Source organism: Alligator mississippiensis, chromosome 12, assembly GCF_030867095.1.
Source record: "Alligator mississippiensis isolate rAllMis1 chromosome 12, rAllMis1, whole genome shotgun sequence".
NCBI classification, from domain to species: domain Eukaryota; kingdom Metazoa; phylum Chordata; order Crocodylia; family Alligatoridae; genus Alligator; species Alligator mississippiensis.
The window spans coordinates 1,509,549-1,535,124 of NC_081835.1; the positions used below are offsets into that span (position 1 = coordinate 1,509,549).

Below are 25,576 nucleotides of genomic sequence, written 5' to 3' on the forward strand. Positions count from 1 at the left end.
GAAAAGAAAGTTAATAGCATGCCTCAGATGTGATCATTAAATTATACACTGCTGAACAAGGGAAGGGATAATCACAGATGCTGAATAGTTCCTTAACACTGATAAAAGGTTTTGCCAAGTCTATTGCTTTTTTATCTTCTTTTTTACTTTGCTTCTCTTCCATTGATTTCCAGGTTTTACACAGCACTTCCGCCAAAGTGGATCACAATGCCACAGGGGGTGAATAATCCAAGGGAAACTAGCTATGTGTAATCACCAGGCAGCCTCTCAAAACAAAAGGGTGGGTTTTCCAGGGCTCTCCAACAGTTTTGGGCTGCTCCGGGTGCCTGAGTCCTAGTTAAAGTGCCCCGGACACTCCTTTTGGGCGGGCGAAATACTCCCACATCCAACGGGCGCGCGCGGGTCCACCAGCAGTTCGATTCTAGGTCTGCCAATGCAGATAACTTTGCTCTTTCCAAGGAAATCCCCACCTTGCCCTGTGTAGGAATCCTTGTCAAGCCCTTGCACAACTCCCAGCGTTGCATCGTCCCTATCATCGCCCAGGAGGAGACAGTTTTGCAGACTGGCAATGTGCAATCCCACGAGTTTCCGCTTTCCAGGGTTTCGCACACCACGCTGGAAGGAAGAACAGATGTGACCCAGTCACTCGTGGCACTGAAGCCTCTCTCATCTGCCCACGTAATTAATGTCAGAGAAAGCACCTTCACGATGCAGGATGCACTGCAATGATGCTCACTGGTTTAAAATATCACTGGTTTAAAATTTCTTATATGGCATAAATCTTTTTCAACAACAACAATGCGGGGAGGATAATGACTGCTTTCCTCCCATTTGCCTGCAAATCACACTGCATTAACTGAAGTAACGTTTTAGGAGCATCGAAATTGCCATAATGCATCAGGACAGCAGTCGTCCAGTCCAGCGCCCTGCCCGACGGACGCTTCAAACGAACGTGCACAAAACCTCGTAGCGGGCAGTTATGAGAAAACCTGTTTATAAAGGAATATTTCCTCCTAGCCCTCATCAGTTAGAAGTTGGTTTGTGTCATGAAACACGAGGGCTTAGATCTCTTCAAAGCCATGTCCAAAGCTTTCCTAATGATTTCATGGCACTACTTCTTATACCAGAGGGTTCACTAAGGGCCAGATCTGCAAAAGCCCTCCTGTCCCATGCCGGCTGCTCGAGTTTGGAAAGCACTTTGCTTTGGGTATGCTGGCTGTGGAAGCCTTTGGAAGACATCTGGTCTCTCCTGCCACAACGCGAGCTGATCAGAGCCATGCCATTTTGCAAATCTGGCTCTAACTGGAGGGGCTGTCATTGGAAAACTGGCCCTGAGCTCTTGGGATAAAACGCGGGCTCCCAAGAAGCCAAATCACGCCGTTCCCGGACAGCCAGCAATTCCCTTTGGGCAGCCGTGGAGATTGCTGCCGAACAACACGTAGCGTGATACGATCCTAGAATAATGAAGGTATGAAAAGTGCAATAAGGCAAACAGACATCAAAGGGCAAGAGTGTCCTTTTCATTTGTGTCCACATGGAGGAGGATGCAAACTGTTCTGGTATGAAAGGCAGAGGAAAGAAAGAGCAGCCACCCAGGGTTTAAGATGAAAGCCCAGCCTCCGGTTTAGGAAGGGTGTTTACTGACAATGCCTGTACGTGATGCTGCCCCGCTGCTACCAACCATGCACCGGGGCTACTCTCTTCATGCATTTACCCAATTCCCACCTCCGCTATTGTGACCGACACACGCACCCGCCCTGTGCCGCTCCATTCATCTCTCCCATGAGAGAAGACGAGTTTCCTTCAGCAAGCTGAGCGACACCCTTCCTTCCAATTCATCTAAGGCCTTTTCAAAAGCAGCGACTTACACAAATGCATGCATCATTATGCCGGCAGAGCAGACCGTATAAATAAGCTTCCAGCAAAGTCCACTCTATCAGTGGTGCCCATGTAGTGGCAGGTATTGTCAAAGAGCCATTTAATGAGTTTCCTCCCAGCATGGTCTATGCTCTTTGTCCTGATCGAGTCACAGGCTACGGTTGAATTCACATTTAGCGGCACGTGGAGGGAAGGAAAATGGCTGCGTGTTCGCTGAGCTACCGGCATTGTCCTTCATCCGCTCCTCATCCTCCCTCCCTCCCATGGCTTAAGTTACCAAGAGGTGGTGTTGTATCAAAGGAAAACTTCAAAAGTCATTTCCCTTTCCCAAGGATTTGCATGTACGTGATGTTTATGGGCACAAGCGCTCTTTCCCATACATCCTCAAAGAACTACACCCAATTCCTGACCGCAGCCAGAAGATCAGATTTTGGATGATTCATTTATCACTGCCTGTAGCACTTCAGGCTGAGCTTTTCCAAGGTGTCCGTGGAAGACAGGCACCCGGTGAACTCCCCAAGCGATCCGAACTTTGGAGGCCACCTCTGCTAACTCTCTCTCTGCCTTTCACTTTAGCAGGTGCCTCCAGGTCACGAGTAGCTGGCACATGGGAAGGGTGGGAGGGAACAGCCAGGAGCACAGGTGTGATAGAGGTGAATTTTTCGATACCCTTTTATCTCCTCCTGCAGCACTACAAAGCCCCTCAGGACTTCCCCAAGAGTCCAGCTCCCACCGCACGCAGCTTCATCCCCCCGGGAAGGAGACCAGGGCTGTGTGGTGGGGGTAGGGATGGGAACTGAGGACTGTATGAGGGCCTCCCATGTCTAAAATGTTTAAACAAGGAATAACCTCCATCCTTGGGGAACGATCAACCACAAAAGGGACTAAGGACTGCAAGGTCCAAAGTGCACGATTCTTCCCGGACGTGTAGGGAAGCGTGGCGCTGTCGAGGAAAGGGGCAGTGAAGGGGTAAGACTGCCAACTACAAGTCTAGACCAAACCTTTGCTTGTCTTTAGTCAAACTATCCCACAGCCAGAAACTCAACTCTTTCATCTTGTCAAAGAAAGAGTCCCATACTGGGGAGACGGCAGAAGGTGGCACCATGAAGACCAACTGGTTCATAGAGGCACAAGCTTTCGTAGGCAACAAGTTACTCCATCAGATGCTATGGATCACACCGAGAAAACGTAGCTCTCCATTTCTGCAAGGAGACCCAGCACTTGTCGATACATGATAAGTTTGGATGCTCATCTTGCTGGGAACCTTTGACCCCAGCTGACGTCCTGCCCCTGGGGCAGGGGGCTGGACTCCATGATCTTCAAAGTCCCTTCCAGCCCGAATGTCTAACATCTATGATTTGTTAACAAATGCGGCACAGGGTAATTAAAAGAAAGCTATTGGGTTTTTAAAAAAAGGAAATGAAGCACTTTAAAAATCCAGAAGCACACGTATCTTCAGACACCGGCGGTTGAGAAAACACTCACCACACGTCCATCTTTACAACCCCGTCTGAAGAAACCACGCCGGTTTACACGCTCCGGGTAAGGCCACAAACAAAAAAAGTATTAACGAGATTCAAATGCAGGAAACAAGGTTATTAGAAGCCAGGATCATTTCAGCACATTGTTCTCACTAACAAGCATAGCAACGAGTAATTGAGTTTCAGGCAATCTCCAAGGTAGTGCTTAGTGGGGAAACTCAGACTTGGCATGGTGTCTACTTTTCCTTTAATTACATCACCCTAATGAGCAACTTTTTTTTCCCCTCACAAAGCAAATTTGTTCCTTGAGACCACGCGAAAGTAATGGATGCAAAGCCAGGAACGTCAAGTGGTGGTGGAGAGCAAGCAGCAGCAGCTTCAAATGATGAGAGATGGCAAAAAGTGGTGGCAAAAGACCTGGTCCCGTTGTGCTTCATTATGCGTGTTGCACTTCGAAGCCAGCCTAAAGGATGTTAAGCAACACAACAGAGTAGTTAACCTGCTGAACTGCTCTTGTTCTATTATTATTTCCTATTTTCCCCTACATATGTTAACGTACAGTATTTTGACAGGTACCTGAAACAAGCCAAGTGCTGATACAGACCTCCAAGGGTTTTCTGTACATAGGCAACGAAAATAATTCAGTCCTGTGTCCTTGATGAGCGGAAAAAAATCACCTGCCGATATACTTACCAGGCGTCAATACAGCTGGCTGTAGTACAGTACGGGAAGTAAAGTGCTGTATTTCTCTGAAGTCCCCGAGGCAGGTAATGTTCGACTCCTGTTGGAAATCGATGGGAACCGGCCCCGGCTGTCTTAGCTGTCTTTGTTTTGAAAATCTCACCAGGAACCCACCCCGTGCGGGAAGCTGCGCGCAGCCCGAGCGCCAGCAAGTCTCGAAGCAGCCTGCAGAGGATTTACATCCGACGAACAGCTCCCGTCTTATTCAGTCAAGGTGTCGCCATACGAACCACTTACCGCTCGGCCAAGACGGGAGGAAACCTGACCGCGTGTCAGCTGCTCTGCAGTAAGTGCTCGCGGGCACGTCCTGCTACGTGGAAGACCGCTTGCAGCCGCTTGGCACTCAGCGAAAGGAGCAGTTTAATCTCCACATGCTGCAAGATAGAAGCATGTGTATGGGCAGTGACCCTGGAGAAGAGGATGACCCGTTCACCACGTGGCAAACCGATCCCAAGTCACAGTCCTTGATGTTGAGGGAATGCGGTATAACCAAGCGGCCCGTGGCCAAAACTCCTGGTTCAAGCAGTGAAGGGCTCTGCGACCTCGAGACAGTCCCTCTGCCTCTCTCTGACCACCCACGAGCCGCCAAAGTCCTCTTACTTGGCGACTTCCCACTTCTCCCCTATTAACACATTGTACAGAAAGGACAGTTCGGAGAAGAAAGGGGGGGAGGGTTGCACTTTATGTCAGTGAGCAATATACATCAACCCTCATCAAGACAGAACCCGAGGTTGAGGAAGTAGAAGGACTGTGGGTTAGGCTACATGGGGGGCAAGGAGAAAGGGATTTGGTGGTAGGGGTCTGTTACAGACCCCCACACCAAGGGGAAGAAATAGATGCGGGGCTCCTGAGGCAACTCTCGGAGACCATAAAAGCTAAAGAGGCGGTAGTCATGGGGGACCTAAACTACCCGGACATCTGCTGGGAGACGCAGACAGTAAGGTCCCACCGCTCACGCAGGTTTCTAACCTGTGTACAGGACCTCCACCTGACACAGGAGGTGCATGGTCCCACTAGGGGGAATGCCATACTGGATCTGGTATTGGCAACAGGGGATGACATGATAGGGGACCTCCAGATCGGTAGCCATTTGGGAGACAGTGATCACCTTATAATAGAATTCAACATAAGACGGCGAGTGGGTAAGGTAACTAGTAGGGTGAACGTGCTAGACTTTAGGAAAGCTGATCTCAATGCACTCAGGCGATTAGTCAAGGAAGCACTGCAGAGTAGGAGTTTTGATGGGATGGGTGCCCAAGAAGGGTGGCTGTGCCTAAAGGAAACGATCCTTCAGGCACAAAGCAAGACGATCCCCAAGCGAGGCAAAAGAGGGAAAGGGGCCAGGAGGCTTCCCTGGCTGACCAGAGAAATCCAGGGCAGCCTAAGGGCCAAAAGGGGAGCACATAAAAAGTGGAAACAGGGTGAGATCACTAAAGATGAATATACCTCCTCTGCTCGTGCTTGTAGGGAGGCAGTTAGATGGGCCAAAGCTACCATGGAGCTGAGGATGGCAACCCAAGTAAAAGACAACAAGAAATTGTTTTTTAGATATATAGGGAGTAAAAGGAAGGCCCAGGGAGGAATAGGACCCCTGCTAAACGGGCAGAAACAATTGGTGACAGACAGGGGGGACAAGGCTGAACTCCTCAACGAGTTCTTTGCCTCAGTGTTCCTAAGCGAGGGGCACGACAAGTCTCTCACTGGGGTTGTGGAGAGGCAGCAGCAAGGCGCCAGACTTCCATACGTAGATCCTGAGATGGTGCAGAGTCACTTGGAAGAACTGGATGCCTTTAAGTCGGCAGGCCCGGATGGGCTCCATCCGAGGGTGCCGAAGGCACTGGCCGACGTCATTGCAGAGCCACTGGTGGGAATATTCGAATGCTCGTGGCGCACGGTCCAAGTCCCAGAGGACTGGAAAAGGGCCAACGTGGTCCCCATTTTCAAAAAGGGGAGGAAAGAGGACCCGGGCAACTATAGGCCAGTCAGTCTCACCTCCATCCTTGGCAAAGTCTTTGAAAAAATTATCAAGGCTCACATTTGTGAGAGCCCGGCAGGACAAATTATGCTGAGGGGAAACCAGCACGGGTTTGTGGCGGGCAGATCGTGCCTGACCAATCTAGTCTCTTTTTATGACCAGGTTACGAAATGCCTGGACACAGGAGGAGGGGTGGATGTCGTATACTTAGACTTCAGGAAGGCCTTCGATACGGTATCCCACCCCATACTGGTGAACAAATTAAGAGGCTGTGACGTGGATGACTGCACAGTCCGGTGGGTGGCGAATTGGCTAGAGGGTCGCACCCAGAGATTCGTGGTGGATGGGTCGGTCTCGACCTGGAAGGGTGTGGGCAGTGGGGTCCCGCAGGGCTCGGTCCTTGGACCGATACTCTTTAATGTCTTCATCAGTGACTTGGACGAGGGAGTGAAGTGTACTCTGTCCAAGTTTGCAGATGACACAAAGCTATGGGGAGAAGTGGACACGCCGGAGGGCAGGGAACAGCTGCAGGCAGACCTGGATAGGTTGCACAAGTGGGCAGAAAACAACAGGATGCAGTTCAACAAGGAGAAATGCAAAGTGCTGCACCTAGGGAGGAAAAATGTCCAGCACACCTACAGCCTAGGGAATGACCTGCTGGGTGGCACAGAGGTGGAAAGGGATCTTGGAGTCCTAGTGGACTCCAAGAGGAACATGAGCTGGCAGTGTGACGAAGCCATCAGAAAAGCCAATGGCACTTTATCGTGCATCAGCAGATGCATGACGAATAGGTCCAAAGAGGTGATACTTCCCCTCTATCGGGCGCTGGTCAGACCGCAGTTGGAGTACTGCGTGCAATTCTGGGCGCCGCACTTCAGGAAGGATGCGGATAACCTGGAGAGGGTCCAGAGAAGGGCCACTCCTATGGTTAAGGGCCTGCAGACCAAGCCCTACGAGGAGAGACTAGAGAAACTGGACCTGTTCAGCCTCCGCAAGAGAAGGTTGAGAGGCGACCTTGTGGCTGCCTATAAGTTCATCACGGGGGCACAGAAGGGAATTGGTGAGTATTTATTCACCAAGACGCCCCCGGGGGTTACAAGAAACAATGGCCACAAGCTAGCAGAGAGCAGATTTAGACTGGACATTAGGAAGAACTTCTTCACAGTTCGAGTGGCCAAGGTCTGGAACGGGCTCCCAAGGGAGGTGGTGCTCTCCCCTACCCTGGGGGTCTTCAAGAGGAGGTTAGATGAGTATCTAGCTGGGGTCATCTAGACCCAGCACTCTTTCCTGCTTATGCAGGGGGTCGGACTCGATGATCTATTGAGGTCCCTTCCGACCCTAACATCTATGAATCTATGAATCTATAAAACACATGCAATGGGCCCCGAGGCACCTAGAAATAGGAGCGGCCTCTTCCAGATGGAAAATTAAAACAACACTGGCCACAGGCAGGTGCCTAGAAACCGTACAGGTTTGTCAGTTTTGTATGCTGCTTTTATTCCTTTGAGAAATCCCCTGTGCAGGCAGCAAGGGCACTGGAGGAATCCTTTCTGGATCATCGATATTGGAGATGAATGCATTAGGTGTGTCCCTTAATTGTGAAAACTGATAACATGAGCATGTGGCTCCTGGAGGTCTCACCTTATTGTGCCTCAGCTGAAGCAAACCCTGTGCACCTGTTCTCCTATACAGGATTTGGTGGCAATGGACTTCTCTCCTTTAAACATAGCAGCTAAAGACAGAGATCAGCTCGTCAAAAAAGGAGTCATCCCAGGTGGGCACTTCTCCAACGAGCGCGGACAGCCACATTTCTTTCCCTGTCCTCCCCTTTCCATCCACAACACAAACTCATTGAGCAACTTTTCAGTGGAGAAAGGTGCTTACTTACGTAGGCAGCTATATTCGCACTACTTAATGACTTTTGCCAGCACATTTTCCACAACTTTATATACCACATTTCTGGAATTAAATATGAAAATGGATTCTTAGATGCCTCAAAACAAAATGTCAAACCTCAGGCTTAGGAGACGCACGCGTTTTTTTGTTACCATGCTGCATTATCTTGGATGGCGGTACATTTGCCTTTAGACTGTAATCTTTTTTAAATTCAGAGTAAGCTTTTTATTGCTAACTGCCCATACTGTAAGAACTGTATAATTATGAAGCCCCTATGTATGGCACTTTAGTTTCCATGGTAACAGGCCTTTTATAAACTGACGTAGATTAGATTTTATAATCAGGCAAACGAGCAAGCAAACATATTAAGGAAGAGAGACAACGGAAGTCTACGAGTATCGATAAAAACAATCCCGGAGTGACCTTTACAGCGAGTACGCAGGGACGTTTTGGTGATGACATCTGCGCTGGCGGAGGCTGGAGCGGGCTCTCGCTACGTGTGCTAACTCCCACAGACTCACCGCGCACAGACCGGTTTGGCCAACTTTCTACCTTGATGCAATTCAAAGTTTTTAGATGTGGGCTTAAGCGACATGAGGCTCTGGTTTCATACCTTTCGATTCCCTTTTTGGAAGGTCACGTCAATGTAACTACGTTGAGCTATGGGAAAGGTCCACACTACTGAGCACTTGCTGATATATTTCCAAATTTAAGAGACTTGAACTTAAAAAAACCCTACATCTTTAAGGCGGCACCTTCTGCAAGCACATGAAACAGCCTCAGATCACCGCCGTCGAAATCCTGATGATAACAAGTAACATCACTGAGGTCGATGGGACACAACAGCACCCGTCAGTTGTAGATAATCAAATGTAGATAGTCCACCCCGTAGCACCCGATCCATGGACATCCTGCAGCCCAGCATCAGGGCTTCCCTCACCTCGTTCTCGTGGGTGCCGGTCCACTGCTCATGACCGCACCACTTTTGCCTACAGGCTTTTAGAGTAACAGATGACGGGTATCACTGGGTTGAATCAAGCGGACTTGCACTGTTGTCTTTTTTGGGTTTCAGTTTTTTGGAGGAATTATGCATTTAGGTTCATGCATCGTGCACCCAGGAGACAACAGCGGCCACCCCCTGTGCAGAGCGGAAGGTAGTATCAAGACCTGAAGTGGGTCCGGGGGAAGCCAGTATGAGCAAGTGACTGGCCATGCGGCCGGGAGGGAACGAGAGGCGCTTGCAGAGGTGCTGTGGTCCGCGCCTTGGCCCTTGAAATCTCTGACATAGGATCCAGAGAGTTTTCCAGGTGCAAGTTGCTCAGTCTCAGCTGGATTTAAAATTTGCTTTTTCTTGGAGCAGCTCGGGCACTTTCTAAAGGTGGAGTCAATAATTCGTTTCTCCATTTCCCAGACAATAAGCCAGAAATAAGAGGAGGCTGCTCTCTCTCCCCTCCCGAAATCAACTCTGGGGCTCTCAGCCGTTCGGAAAACGGGTGGCATAGCCGAAGCTGCGCCTTGGCCCCATTTAAATACTTAGGCAAGTAATCTCTTGTTGCTCACGCTAACCTATGCATCTGCCCCGCAGTCTCAACACACCGCAGTGCCACCTGGTCCAGATGAAACCTTTTTTTTGGTGCTTCTTAACCTATTCCCACCTCTCTTGAAAAATGTGCACTGAATTGTGATGTACCCTCTGGGCTCTCGACCTGACACGGGGCTCGAAAGCTCCTTACACAGCCAGCGCAGTGTCGCTGCACCTTCTTGCCCGTTCGGCTCTGCTCCTTGCAGCATTTCTAAATAAAACTGCATGGCTGAAAGAGCGGCTCCCACAACAAGGCAATATACCTACAGCCCCTCATTTAATTTGAGACACATTCATTCTTTTCCCCCAAGGCAACATAGCTGGAAAGCCACGGCTGAAACACAATACTTGTCATAACACCGTATTTATCAAAATTAAACGTGTATATTTTGCCCTGCTGCGACTCGGGCTTTTCCACGCAGTGTAAAGAGGACGTGTCACTGCAGTGAGCAATAGCGGGGCCAAATGCGCTAATGCAAGCAAGTCCAGAGCAGCAGCGCTCTCTCCCCCGCCCTGATCATGACTCTGTGGGTACATGTGAGCAACTCATTGATATGAGACTTGGATGTTCAGCATTAGCCAACTATTCCCAGCTCTTCAAAAGCAGCAATTTTGAGCCCCTCAGTTTGTAGCTGCTCATCTCGAGGCACTTTGAAGCAGCTTGATTTTCAAAGGGAAGGTGCCGAGACTTCCTAAAAACTGGTCCCCTTTAAGAAATCGTGGGTTAGACACATGACAACCAATGCATACAAAACCTGGTGTCACTTTGGCGTTGAAACTGGATGCAAACAGGTGTTAATCAGTTGTACGTGCAGGTGGTTAGGTGCCTAAATATGGTGACCTCATTATTTGCAAAATACTGTATCATATAGTAAGTTTGGAGTGAGACAGCCACAGATGGGAGCTCTGGGAGGGGACATGTGAGTAATAGAAACCCCTCTGCTTGCTGGGGAAGTAGGTAGGGAATGGGTGCTCGCACCCAGGCAGCACCGCAGGTTTAAGTCTAAAAATTGGGCCTGCCTAGAGAGTAACCCCTCAGCACCGCTAAGGTTCAAACCTGCCTGCTCTCTCTCTCAGCCCACGTGCTGTTTACATTAGATAAAATGCCATCTAATAAATCTGCGGGCTGGAGAGCAAGAGGAGAGAGGGTAGCAGATTCTCACATCATCAGGAGGGAAATAGACTTTTAAGAAGCCGGTTGTGTCTGTGCACAACAATGAAGCTTTATGTCTATATAAACTGACAAGTCAAATTGGACTCCGGAGCCCGATTTTGCCCAGCATCAGCACCATTTTACGGTGATAGCTTTCCTCCTGCCTCCGCAGCCTAATGGCTCTGTCTGCCAAGAAGGGCAGTCAGTATGATTAAAATAAGCATTAACCGAATGGTTTCGTAATTAGCTCCCCCCACCCCCCCCTCCTTTCTCTCTCTCTCTCTCTTTTTTAACATATAGCTCTGGTCTGCAAGAGATGGATAGATTCTTTTGTTCCCTAGCAATGTATTTCACAATTGCAAATTTTAAGTTGTCATTTTCTTAAGGCCAAGGGTTAAAGTGATTAAAGAGAATAGCAACCTCCTAGCGCTCCAGTCAAGCCTTTAAATGGAAAAAGAAACAATAGTGGTTATGATATTTAAACAAAACCAAATTGTATATAATTATCCTGACACTGCATCAAACTAAAGATTCACTGAAGTGCAATGATTTGTTAAAAATCCCCTTTACGAGTCAGAAAACAAAAGCCCCATTTACCAATACACACGCTGTAGGCGAGGGAGCCTGCAGTCCTGCCACAGCATTGGGGCATATTTCCCCCCCCCCCAATAACTCGGCCCCACTCAAGACGTCCAACAAGGTCCACCTGTTCAAAACCCTCCAACGTTTCCTTACTTACTCGATGGCACGAAGAAGGGTCAGCACAAGCATCAACCAATCATCACATCATTTCTGACCCTACAGTCAGTCAGCCAGGATTTAACTGGCCTTGCCGTTATTGGGTGCTTCTCACCCATTTTCAAACTGGACGGGGTCGCTGTGCCTCAATGGGGTCTTCATCATGATAACCAACACCCCCGTGGACAGGTTCAAACCACATCCCATGTTACAGACTCGTCCATTTTCTAGGAGACCTGCTGGCCTTTGAGCTCTTTGCACTGGTGATGACGTGGCCTTAAGATGGCTGAAACCACATATGCTAAATAAATGTTCACATGGAATTTCCTTTGGGACAACCACGCTGAAACCAAACTTAGCCCAGGCCAGAACCCATGTGTGGGGTCCCTGACACCCCTCGCCTGCCACGCCCATGCCCTGATCTGTCACAGGGTCTGCGTGTAACTCTATGGATCCTGCCTCGTTCAGGGGCCAAATGGGCTCAGCACCCCCTGGACACAGACCCAGCTGCAGTTTTGGGGCCTGAAAGGACAGCACGCTATGGAAAGAAAGAATGAGTCTTTTTTTTTTTTTTTAATGGTCAAAGGGTCACCTTATTCCACCGGTATTGTGCCCAAGGTAGAATACGTTAGGTCCCGCCTTCCTTAATATACGATGCAGAAGATATAGGATGTGACTAGCACAAAATCATCTGTCCTTCAAAGCATGTTAGCTGCAATATTCATTCACGCACAGAATTTGGACTCTCACAAACGCTGTTGTATATCTATTTTTATACCAAAGCTCTAATGTAAAGTACTGCATTTCCTGGGGCCTCTACACACACCATGTTTAGGTCAATGCAAGTCATCTTCATGCCAGTTAAAAAATAAAAAAAAGTGTCTCTGGGGTAAATTGAACCTAGTGCAGAAATGCCCGTGGAAAAATCAGTTGAAAAACCACACAGGTATATGTTACAGCAGCGTGCCGGGCAGCTATCCACAGCTTCTGCTGGAGGAGCTCAACGTAAACACACGGGTACCTGCTCCGCCGTTCCTCAGTCATGGGAAACAACTGCATCTCCATCCATCTCTCTCATCTAGATCCCAGTGTACCGCACAAAGCCGATTCGAATGACACCAGTGTAAACATGTCACACATCCAGGCCCTTAGTTTACAGAAAGCCTAAAAAATAGCTCTAAAAGGCATTAACCATGAAACCGTAAAGACAGCAATTTAAGTGCCAACACTGTTAACGCTTTCACTACCCATCGTTTCAGCAACCATATTTAGCAAAGAATTTTCCAAGGGCTGCTCGGAGCCGGAGACGCTCAAGTCGCATCAATTTCAATAGAGAACTGAAGGCCCATATGCCTGCCAGGCATCTCTCATTATGCATTATGAATTAAAAAGCCCGTAGCATATTGAATCAGAAAATGGAGCAAGAATGTATTCTCGCTAGGATTCAGGTTCATCAGAACAAATATTTCTCTTTCAACTCCCCACTTCACACACACACACACACACACACACACACACACGCACGTGCAGATACACACATGCGAACCCCACCTTGATTTTTTTTGTTGATAGGAAATGTTTCGGATTTTTCCCCTTGAGATTTGTCAAGGAAAAACACCACGAATATTTTTCATTACATGTCAACAAACACCGTCTATTTCAAGGCATCAAAACGAACGAAATCTGTGTTTTGCTTCAACTGAAAATGCTGTAATTGCAGCAGTTCGACCTTTGGAAGCCAAACCATTCGGTTCCCCCATTTTGTTGCTCACTTTCACCCTTTTTCTAACCTCCACTCCCCTTCTTGTCCCACAGCTAGAAACCAGTTGGAAAAGTTGGCACCAGTGTCTGAATGTGGTGGGAAGGAGGATCTAATCAACTGAGAACAGCTGGTGTACTAGAATTTGGAAGGGGAACAGGGGGGAGCTCCCATCCATTTTCACCCTGAAAAAAATTCTAACCAAATAAGTGATGCCCTTGAAGATGCTGTTTAATAAATCCCATCAGACTTCTTATTCCAAGATCAGGTACGTTCTCCACCCTGATGCACTAACTAATAGGTTCAGCCTCAGTTGAGAAGGGCCACCATTATGAGCGGGTGCATGGGATGGCAATCAAGCCCGGTCAAGCAGCTGGCTCACTCCGGAGGTAGCAAGCAAAACTGCTGGTGAGAACTAATTTTGGGAGAAGCTTCTATTATGCAGACCCCTGGCTCCCCACAGCATGAAAAATGCTGCTGTTTGTAAGGCACGAGATGCAGGGGTCTGTCTGAAGACACACTACGCCAAGCCCCTCCGGTAGAGACCGCTACTACCATGCAATCTCTGCTTCCAAGGCCGAGCAGGTACAGCAAACTACTGGAGCTCACAGAGTCCACCAAGGTCCTTCCTCACCGCCAAAGCAGAGCACAGGCTGAGAGACTGCGCTATTAGTAGAGTTGATGGGGCACGGAGGGGTGGATCATTGCAAGCCACTGGTTGTAAAAGAGCCCATCACATACATCAAAATGAACCAGATATACAAGCCACAGCTGGTTCTAAATTGCCGCTATGTCCCTGCACCCTTATTATTTTTCTGTTAAACTAATTACTTTGTATTGACTTACTTCAGTGGGGGAAGAAAAGGATTGCTAAAACGACCTGCTGTACAGTGCATTGGACTTGAGTTTCCTTGCGCTCTGGGAATACCAAACAGGTGCTGTCATATCCAAGCCCATAAATAGCACGCAGGGGAATATTTCATTTCAAACCCTTGCCAACTCTCTGGTTTAAAGGGAAAAGAAAAAAGATCTGTCTTTAGAAAAAGTTTTCAGCAAACTCTCCACATGCCTGGTTTGCTTTTTATCTCATCGGCTTGAAGGAATCCCAGCAGGGTCTGCGGAGGTCTCGTTCCCCCACAAAATGAGTGCAACTTCAGCAGGTGTTTCGAAGGCAGAGGAGGTTTGGACCCAATTTTACCTTCAGGAACTGGAGTGCACAGGAAGCACTGGAGCTGCTAAGTAACTGCAAGTGCAGAGTAAACAGGCCTGGGAGACCACGTTAGCATTAATCCCTTTATCAGCTTGTCTTTGGTCGGAGGCTCTTTGTCACCAAGTTGCTTGCCCATGAACTGCCATCAAGGACGTGAAACAGCAGATACCCTATAAGCTGAACAAAGGAAACTTCCTACAGCAGGGTCTCCTGCAGTGGTCCTGACACACTGTCTTCACTACAATATAGACTAAGTGTGAGCGAGTGCCTAAAGCCAGCACTGCTGCTGAAAGCCCAGCACCAAGCCAACAAAAAGGGCAAGAAGCCACAAGCAGAAGTGCAAAATGCAGAGCAGCAGATGGGCTGACAGGCAATTACCCCACATGACGATCTGGAGAACGCCAATCGTGCATCACCTCCCAGACAAATCCTAGGTGCAAAGGGCACATGTGCGATCCTGAAGGACAGCTGCCTTAAAAGGAAGCTTTCCACATGCCTCTCATTTGTTCCTGGGACAGGGCGGGCTCCCTTGCACCTCCCCAGGTCTGGCAGAAGGAAGGTTTCAAAAAAATCCATACCTGATTATTATGTCTACCCTGTGTGTCGACTGAGTTAATGTGCGTGTTCAGCACACACAGCATACGGCCAAGTCTGGGCAATTTCAGATATCGAATTAGGTGAAGTCTTGTAGGCTTGGAAAGGGCAGAAAATGTCACAGGCAGCGGGGGTCCCATCTAGGGAACGCCACGCGATGGCGGGAGGTCCCTCCGCGATCTCGCTGTCGGTGGGGCTCTCTATTGACAAACATCTCGCTGCGGCTAACGAGAGCTCGCCACGGCTGAGGAACACGCAGGTGTGTCGCTCGCCTGTCGCCCTGCTGTTCACTCACAGAATAAAACTCCCGCTCCACAAACAAACTCTTGCCTTCAAGCCACAGTGCATTCGCTGTGATCTTTCATTTTGCTAAGAAAAGAAAATTCTTGTTTCGGGTAAATCTACAACTTTTTTTTTTATTATTATTATTTATTTTGGCCATTAAACTGACAAGCCAGGCAAGGGCACAGCTCTGGCTTCTGCTGCAATACCCTCGGAGGGAAGCACTCTTGCTCCGCTATGAGATTGGCTCTTCTGGATCTCAACGACGTCCCAGAGCAGATGAGGCAAGCCGCGCTCGCTGTGCCAGTGCAAGTGTCCCCTGATGTCTTGTCAGGGGAAAAAAATTGCTTTTAAAGAGCAGTGTTGGCAAGACCAAATGACGATCACATCCTACCGTGAAGAAGCTATTTGCACCGAAACAAGAGCCCAGGTAGACTCTGCCTTCCCTCGCTGCTTGCAGAAGGCGTAAAGGAGGCAGGATCTGGCCTGTGGAGAGTTTAAGAGTGCAGCAGATTGATCTGCCAGCAGGCAACAATATGTTGCCATAAGGTGCAATATAACTCCTAGGAACAGGCTAAGAAACAGCTTTTTTAACTCGGCATGCTGTTCATGCTCATAAAGCACCTGATCCAGGGCCCAATGTCGCGGGGAAACTCTCCATGTCTTTCAGCGGTCAAGGCATCGGGACCGTATTTAGGGGGATGGGGGAAGCATCCCAAGCAGCTTCACGCAACTGCGTGCTTCCAGTGCCTCCTCCGTGGGGTTGCACGGGCAGTGATGAATGATGTAGATGCAGAGCTACAGCGAAGACTCGCCACGTTGCGCTTGTTTGGCCAAGACCACGATTCTCCAACGTGGCCTGACTGCACGGGAAGCCCAGAAAGCTCTGGGGTCTTCTTCCTCCGCCTTTGGGCACTGAAGGCAATTACGAAGGAGGTACTGCTCTCTGCAGGGACGGTCCATTTATTATGCTTGCTTTTCTCTCCCATCTACTCGAGCAGCTTTTACTCGGAGAGAGGATAAACACCTGGGGGCGTGCGAAAGCCTGCCTGTGCCAAGCAGCCAGAGCCTTCTGCCGTAACTCGCTGATCCAGGGACGGCTTGAAGGGGTCACAACAGTTCATCAAAACACACATGTGATCTCAGGCGGGTTTTTGCTTCTCATCACAAAACCCATTGTCATACGCTAACAACCGACACCTATTCTGGCAGTGCTGTTAGGCACCAAGGATCTCACTGGCAGGTCGAATGAGCCACGTTGCCTCCAAAAACAGCAGTGCTGGCAAGACTTGCGTCTCCAAAGCCGCAAGCCCAACATCAACATGGATTACTACTAATAGCAAAGATAATGCAAATGTTTCTGGTTTTCCATGAATAGGTACGAGAGTGCCCCAAATCCTTGGGCCCACCGCAGCAAAGGGGCGATCAGCCGGCAACCTGGCATTATTTTTATATTACAGAAATGTCGAGCGGCCCTAGCTGAGATAGGGCTCCCATCCCTCCCCTCGCTGCTAAGGCCTCTACAAGCACATAGCGCGGGGCTGGAACAACTCCTCATGGTCAAGTAGTGTGAAAGTGCCGAGACATTTCAGGAAAATGCTCTTTAACAGAGTGGCCTCTGACAGCTGTGTCGTGCTCACACAAATTAAATCAACATGGGACATATCTCTGTGGTAGAGAATGTCCATTAATTCCCAGCTAAATCAATTCCCTGTGACAACCTTTCACAACAGTAAAGAGTAGACTGCCCATTTTAAAATAGATATTCCTTGATAAACAGCCCCTGAAATTATGTGATTGATAAACATAAAGATCTCAACCACTTTAAACCGAATACGGCATATATATAGATACAAGCAAGCAGGTGTTTTGATTCAAGCCTTTTGCCATTAGTTAGTTAGATCGTTCACTGCAATTTTGATCACTGGCAAATGAACTGAATTAATCAATAAGAACATCTCAAGGTGCCAGTGAAATGAGAGTACGCTGAAAGTAAAATAAATAGGGCCTGATCCAGCAAACACTTTGGAAATTAAGTCAAATGGACATGCAAGTGTTGGCAAGATTAAGCTTCAAATAATTTCATAAAAATATGATGGCTGAAAATGCCTCTCTCTCATTTTCACTGGAGCAAAGTGGCACGGTGGCTGGTTAGCATTCCCCAGGAAATAAAGAAGTTATTTATTATTATTATTATTATTATTATTATTATTATTATTGTTATTATAAAGTTATTTATAAGAGCACGTTCCTCAGCCAGAAGGTTGCAGTTTGAGTGGATCTGTTTATTATTAATGATTGTCTAAAACATTCAAAGCAAGAAAGCAGAGACTTTTTTGATATATAGGGGGTGTGTCTACACGTGCATTTATGCTGGTTTAAATTTACTACGCAGTAAGTTACTGCACATTAAGCAGGAATAGGCCGGCATCTACACACGCAGGCATTCAAGCTCATTAAAGTTGTGTGTGGATTGACTTGCAACTAAGGTTAGTCCCAAGTCAGTCCACACACGGTTACTGTACAGTACATGTGCATTACTGCGCAGGAACTAATAGGGCATAAATTTGATACTTGCATGATGCAGGTATCAAATTTATGCTCAAGTCAGCATAAGCTGCCATATTTACTGCACAGTACAGGTGTGCATGTGTAGACGCACGCCCGTGCTGTGCAGTAATTTCGGTTATTGCACAGTAAATGCACATGTGTAGATGCATCCTGGAAGATCAAGCGAGTTATTTGGGCAAACACTGCAGGAAAAGCCCTTTGGGATTGCATGTCTGTCTGTCTTTCACTTGTTCGGCCACTAAACTTCCAATGCTGAAGCATAAGCGAAGCACAAATATGCAAAGAAAACAGCAGAGGTCGTTACTGCCCAACAGTCAATCCCATAAGAACCATCAATCAATACACCCATGCTTTTTCACCAGCAAGTATTCTCCTTACCATTTCAAATCACGCTGGCAGAGGATCCCTCAGAGCCTCACACCCCGTCAGCGTGGGCTCGGACAAGGGAAGAGCTGGTGCTCATTCCTCTGCAGTCTCCATGACTCAAGAGCAAAGACGATTGCTCCCAGGCCAAGGAGGATTAAAAAGGCAAGAGGCTGCAATTTCTTTCAAAACATCTTCACTCCAGAAATGTGAGGCTGATGCCCAGACATCTGGGCATTTTCTTCACTTGTCAAACAGTGAGCGAGCGATGGGATTTCTCAGCAGTCTACCGAGCACAAACAGATGACGGCATCTCACAGTGGAGGAGGCTCTAAGCCAGCTGCAGAAGGGAAAGCCAGCATGTGATGTTAGCTTGTGTCGAACCAAAGCTGAGATCCAGCTTCCCTGGAGAACTCTGCACAAATGTTATGTTACGTTACGTCGCGCTTACCCGTTACGGGCCGGGCTTGGGCGTGCACTTCAGTGAGATGACGTGCCTGGCATGCTTTGCTGTTCATCCAGTTGGTCAGAAAGGCTGACCACTATTGGCGCAGCCTCAGAACAAAGCCTGGTTGCCATCCAAAATATAGCTCTGTTTATCCATCCTACACACAAGCCTTCTTATACACAAGGTACGAACTAGCCAAGGACCGTGCTCTGGAGAGTCTGGGCTTGAAAACTCCTTCCCACAGCCGGATCTCACCTGGTGGATGCCAACCTGGAGCAGACACAGCCTGCTGGCGCACACCAATCCCATGGCCTTTCAAGGACCAGCACATGGATGTCCACGAAAAGAGGTCGTATCCTTTTGTGGCAACACAAATGCTCGCTGCTCTCCGGGGCCACTGCCCTACTGCCACCCTGCTCTCCTATCCCCTTCCAAAGCCAATACCCGATCCCCTTTTAACGGTGAGCCTCATGATTTTTGGCCATTTCCATTTTTTCTCCCAAAATAACTCCAGGCCTCAATCCACTACCTTAGCAATAATGCACTGCTTAAAATAAAACCATTAGTTGAATTTGAATAAATGGATCCAAGTGACATTTTTCTAGTATTCCACCATATCACTAAAAACAGGTTAAAGGCCAAAAAGCCCTGGTTCACTGCAATCGTTGCACAATGGACCCTAACTCCTTGGGATTCAAAGCTGGCTGGTTTTTAATACTGGAAACACTGTGATTTTGGGATACACGATTACATTTTTTTCTGATCATTTTTGCTTACTACTGCTACAAGTAATACCTACAATTGCTATCACTGAAAATGATGCATATTTTTCATTGGTTTGTTTGCTTCTTGCATTTGGCAGCATTAAGTGTATGGCCCATTTCATTACACTTGGCTTTGCTTGTTTGTGCAAGTTTTACATGGAGGAGACAAACACATTTAAGAAATAAATCAAAACTATGAAAAAAAATCTCAGGAGAGCTCAGGAGCTGTTGTAGTACCTTAAACTACTTAACACATTAAAAAAAAAACATCCCATAGGTCACACTTCAGGTTACTATATCCCTTTATCCACAGCACTAGGCAAGTATATAATAATACTGTTTTCTTATAAAGATACTTATTTACATGGTTATATATTTCCCAGATCAGAGTCCTTCTCTTCACATAGGAAGTCACTGTTAGTCGAGACTAAATCCTTGCCTACCATGACTTCTTTGCACGGTTATAAAAATCAGAAGGTATTAAAAATATACTACAGCATTTTTATCTTGAGTTCTATGAATAATATTCTATCGGGAGACATCACCATGCGTACCTCGTGAAGAAAAAAAAACCCCACAACCCTCCAGAAGCATAAAAATATTGTGAATTCATCCTAAAACAGATGGTGCTTTGGTGGTGTTGGAAAAAAGTTTACACTTGCTATTTTCAGAAAGAAAAAAAGTTTGTACATTTTAGATGCAATCACGGACAAGCCAACTAAGCAGGGCACGATCGGCCGTACACCTTGTCGTGGCTTCTCTGATACTGGAAGCTTTCAGATGAGGGTGGAGAAACAGTTGTGGGGAGGGGGCATGGTTTAGACGGGGACGCTCCTGCCTTGAGCAGGGGCTTGGAGCAGACGAGCTCCTGAGCTCCCAGAGTAGGGGCCGGCTGTATTCCAGTATGTGGCCAAAATACTCCCCTGACCCTTCCCCTCACTCTCTCAGTTTTGCCTGAACATGTGGAGGAGAGAAGGCAACATCTCTGCAAAGAGGACATCTGTGCCATTACTCACAGCACAGCCTACCCACGGGGAGGCATTAGGCAACTGCCTCCCACCGTCTTAATCTACTGTGTGGCTGCACGGTACGATCCCTCACTTGGAAGACAATTCACACGACGTGGTGTCTGGCCAATCTTCATCACCAGGTTCTTTGCAACCAGCCATCCCCATCACTGCAATACCCACCATCGCTCGCTGGTGAACAGACGCCATATATATATATATATATATATATATATATATATATATATATATGTAAATGCGAGGGGTCAAATTTGGCAGAGTTCATTCCAAATCCTTTCACTTTACCTAGGGTAAAGCCTGGCTCATTGAGCTGATACTGTCAAAGCTGACAACCACTTCGATCCAGGAACAAGATCTCTGCGCGCGGACCTACCTCGTCGTAGACACTGTCGTTTCTGCTGAAGTCTCCAGCCCTCCGTGGAAGTACGTGGACATGGACGTGCTGCAAATTTAAAAACAAAGCCATGGTGAGTGTCTAGAGCATTATTTTTTAGGTGCCAGCGGTGTTTTCCAGACATCCAATGATTACACCTTGGCACGGTATTATTTTCAGAGGAAAAAATGTTAACCTGTTCTATAACGGCATATCAAATCATCTGCAAATACGCAAGATGAAACACATGAGAGAGCGACTTTGCTGCATAGACGAGCTTGCGAGTGGAGCGGCAGGAAGCGGAGGGCTCTGGGGATTATTCATAGTTGTCAGTCTGAGCCGTATTTAGACACGGCTTTGAAACGACAATGCATCTCAAAGCCGACTAGTTGGACTTTGAAACCAACAGGAATAAGAGTTTGCCGGCCTAGGAAGGCCGACAGCAGGTGTAAGCAACAGGGGGTTCATGGATGGGGTTGCACAATGCCGGCTTGGTAAAAGGCTGAGACGAGGATGGGATAAAGGAAGCTCTCCTCAGACCCCACCGGCGTACCGCACAGATACCGTATCAGAGGCAACACACAAAGGGATGGACGGCGTGCCTAACGGGATGTGTTCAACAAGGCTAAAAAGGCACTTCAAAGTCTTGCTTTTGGAACATTTCCCAGTTCGGTGGTATCTGAACTTAATGGACCAAACCCTCCCAAGGGATCTGCGGATACAAGCCTGGGTGGTGATATAAAACCCATTGGGGACCAGCACATACGGACCTCAAGGACTATACAGTCGAGGATGTCAGAGTCAACAACAGCCCATCGGAGAGTGGGTGGAAACAAACAGTCAGACACAACACCCGCTGAAGTCAATGGGAAGGTTCCCACTGTGCTCAGCAGAGGTGGGATCACACCCTGAAGTGTGCACAGCAGGACCCTGTCACCAACAAGAACACCGCCTTTCTTCACAGGCACCAACCTTCTTCTGGGGTGCCGCGAGGCTAGCCATCTCCAACACGTGTGATGCTGAGACTGGTCCTTTTTGCACGAGGGTGGGAGAGGGGAAGGGGCTTTACGCTGCTACCAGCCCTGGGGAAGGTTCTGCACGAACGAGTGAACGAGCCGGAGACTCCTGAAGCACAACTCGGCTTTCGAGCTGTCGTGCGCAGGTGAACACGGGCCAGTTTTCCATCAGCCTAATTGAGAAAAGTTCCTACGTCAGGGAAAACGCCGGTGCCAGCTGGCTCTAGACTCACCCATGAAACCAATCAAAGATCCTCATATTACTGGGGCAAACAAATGGGTAATGAAGTCCCAAAGCTCCAGTATGCCTTTGGAAGAAGGAAAAGAGGAAGGAGGAAAAAAAACTCCACGATATGCGTGCGCGTGTGTTCAGCTGCAGCAGGCCACGTAGCTCTGACCACAGCAGTGCAAGTTACACACTCTCCCTCTCATCGGTATCTCTAGTGCAAGGCAGTATCTAAACACCATATTAGAAGTTATATCATAGCCTTGTCCTATTAAGCATCTGTATAATACTTCACATTTCTCAAGCTCTGTCCAGGCTTTAACTAATGCTCCCCTCTCCTCCTGCCAGGTGGACAGCTATGGACATCATCCTCATGCAGCGGAGGATGTTTTCACACGACCACGTTTTCTTCTCGTGTAACTTTACCACGGTCCGCTCTAAAACCAACTCGCAGTAGTCCACAAGTTCAGCTACTGAGACTCCGCAGTGACCAGCTTCAAATGGCAGGATAAAGTTACCAATGCAGAGGTTCTTCAAAAGGCAAATGAACCAGGTGTGGCAGCCCTACTCAAACAGAGCCAACAGCGCTGGCTTGGCCATCTGAGCAGACTGGAAGGTGGACGTATACCCAAGGACGTGCTAGACAGGGAACTATCGGAGGGAACAAGAACAACAGGAAGTCCCAAACGTCACTACAAAGACGCATGTCAGCAAGATGAGATGGCATTTGGAATTGATCCTGACCCACTGGAAACCTTGGCAAGTGATCGTAACAAACAGCATCGTCGTCTCAACCAGGGCATCGACATCCATGGTTCGAACCGCTTGAAGAGAAAAGAGTCCGTAGGAAGCAAGCAGCTCCCGAACCACCCAGCCATGATGCAGACACTTGCAACCGCTGCCACAGATCATGCAAATCTCAGACTGGACTCTTCATCCACATGAGACGCTGCAAAATCCACCATCTCTCGTAGACGAAAGGATGCCGACGAGCTCTAAAACTCATCACTGTCCTTCGTGCAAGTCATTTTCCCCACCTGACCTATGCTCATCCCTGATCTAACCCCACTGACTGCAGCAGACTTACACCACAGATAAATCCAACCCAGGGAAACTCATGCAACCCCCAAAAAGTCAAATGCAGGCTATCCCACTGGAGGGCCTTTTTCTGTGTACGGCTGTGCCCAAAGACATGCCACATTAAGAGCATGGGGCAAAACTCATCTATCTGTATAGGCTTTTCTGCAGCAAAGGTAGCTGCAAAGTAGCAAGATGTTTTTCCTTTGTTTTTCCCTCCCACTCTTCAGAAAGAGTCTACCGGAAAAATTCCTCGGAAACACAGGATATTGGTAGAGAGAAGGAGCAGACGATGCTTGTTAAGCAAGAATTATGCTGCTTTTGAACACGTGTAGCTGGTGCCTAGATACCACAGGTAGGAAGAGGGAATCAGAAGGAGTCCCATGGGCTTTGAGCAAAGATCACTACATATTTTACACCTGGTACAACTTTGGAAGCTGCAAATCAACCCAAACGCATGAACCTCAAGAAAATTTTCAGGAGATGCAGCTCCAGAGTATAGTGAAACCCCAAATAAAAAATAAAATAAACTTTGCTTATTTGCAAGGAAATGCAAAGCCTGCTAGATGGAGCTAGCTTCAGTTCATACACAGCATTTGCTTACTGGAATAAAGAGAAATAATAAGAAAGCCTCAGTTCATGAAGTATTCTGAAACATCTCTCTCTTTCCCTAGTCTGCCCTACAGCCAACTGAGTAATACGCTATTGTTTGCCATTACAGTTATCCACAGCTTTCAGTAAATACAGAGTAGTGTTCAGAATGCTTTTTGAGGGTTAAAACAGTGTTTTTGAGTAATACATCAATGATAGTGTTCTGATAGGGTATTATACTAATACATCATGAGAGCGATAGTGCTCTTATGATGTATTAGTGCAATACATCATCTGAGCATCATTGCTTTCATGATGTATTGCTCAAAACCACAAGGCAAGCTTAAAGAAGCTCTTTGGTACCACTGGGTCTTAAATTTTACATTTGGAAAATTAGGGATTTTTCAAGAAAGATAAAAGAACGGAGATTAAAAGACAGAGCTATGGAGCCTCCCAATTTCAGCGAGATAGAAAGTGTTTGCGGTTTTCCTTGGATGTTAAATGCACACCATGTGCCATAAATAACCTGCCATTCACTTCCTTTCCTTGAGACAAGTAACTCTTGATATTTACCTGACAAATGCAGACTTGAATGCATTTCAGGTGGTTGTACATAGCCAGATGTCATGTCGCTAGCTGCAGGTGAGGACAAAGTTAAACAGACCTACTTTTAATAGCTGTTCACATCCCTGTCACGCAGTGTCCCACGATAGACACTGGAAAGGCATTATGCATGTGATCAGCAGTTTGGGAGATTCAGGTAGAGAACAGACACTGGATTCAAAGCCTGTTGTAGTCAGTGGAAAGGCTCTGATTGATTTTAATGGGTTTTGGATTGGGGCATAAGGCTTCAAAAGGGAGGAAGATATACTGCAAAATGACTTGCACGGTAGCTAATATTTCCTAATGTGAGCCCCTGCCCAGGATGGCTATCTGTGATCAGAATGAAACAGGAGAAGCACAAAAGACTTGCCAAATGTTTAACAAACCCCAATGTTTATGCCAGCATATGGGCCCCTTTGAAGCAGTGAGGACACTTTCATGGTTTATTCACCTTTACTATTTGCATTAGGGTTTTTTTTATTTTATAGAACACAATGTCGCGTAACAAAATCAATCTACCCTAGCCAAAAGCTAATGGGTATTTCTTTGGATGAGGTAACTACAATCAATTAAGAAAGCAGCTGTTGGATTGCAAATATCCCAGATAGTTTTTAAAGAGAAGATACAGGAGAATCCGAATTCTCCCTACTGTTTGTGTAACAGAGCTGAGCAGGAGCAGCAAGAAGCAATTACATCTGAAGTGCTTTCCCTCTTTTCTGCTTTACTGAGAAAATAAAGCAAAAAATAGCTGCGTGGAGCTAAGAGTACCATGTGGCGAGAAACATCTGGGGTAGGGGACCGCAAGTCTTCTCTAACTGCCTTCCGGTTTAACAGCCTTCAGGGATTTGGGGAGCTCTCTGTTTCCATTCATTTATTTGTTCTTAATTTGTTTTTGCTTTCACTAAAGCCTCAAACCAGCAAGACACAAACACAGCCCCCACTTAAAGCAATGTGAATTGGCTCAATGGGGGGATGGAGTTCAATGGGGCGGCTCATGGACTGAAAACATGGTTTAGTGCTTTGCTGGACTGGGACCAAGGATTATGTCTGCACTGCAAACTGCAGAGATACCCATGCTAGATGCAAAGAAGCTTTTTGGCAGGGTAAGACAGCCTGTCTGGGGCACTGAAGGCACAGACAGAAGTGCAGCTCCTGCGTCTAACTCATGGCGCTTCACAGAAAGCACCATGAGTTAGACCGAACCTCTTGACCCCACAGACATTAGCT

The 25,576-nt window shown here is 47.5% G+C and overlaps 1 protein-coding gene across 36 annotated transcripts in view; it reads right to left on the reverse strand.

Annotated features, from left to right (window-relative positions):
• The window catches only part of FHIT (fragile histidine triad diadenosine triphosphatase), a 771,770-nt gene that overhangs the window by 76,274 nt on the left and 669,920 nt on the right, over positions 1-25,576 (reverse strand). For 35 of the 36 annotated variants that reach the window (XM_059715877.1, XM_059715881.1, XM_059715876.1 and 32 more), the window contains one exon: positions 20,837-20,905. The exons of the other annotated variant lie outside the window; for it this stretch is intronic. In XM_059715877.1, the coding sequence (XP_059571860.1) occupies positions 20,837-20,905 (69 nt within the window). The remainder of the gene's footprint in view (positions 1-20,836; positions 20,906-25,576) is intronic. 36 annotated transcript variants of the gene reach the window in all.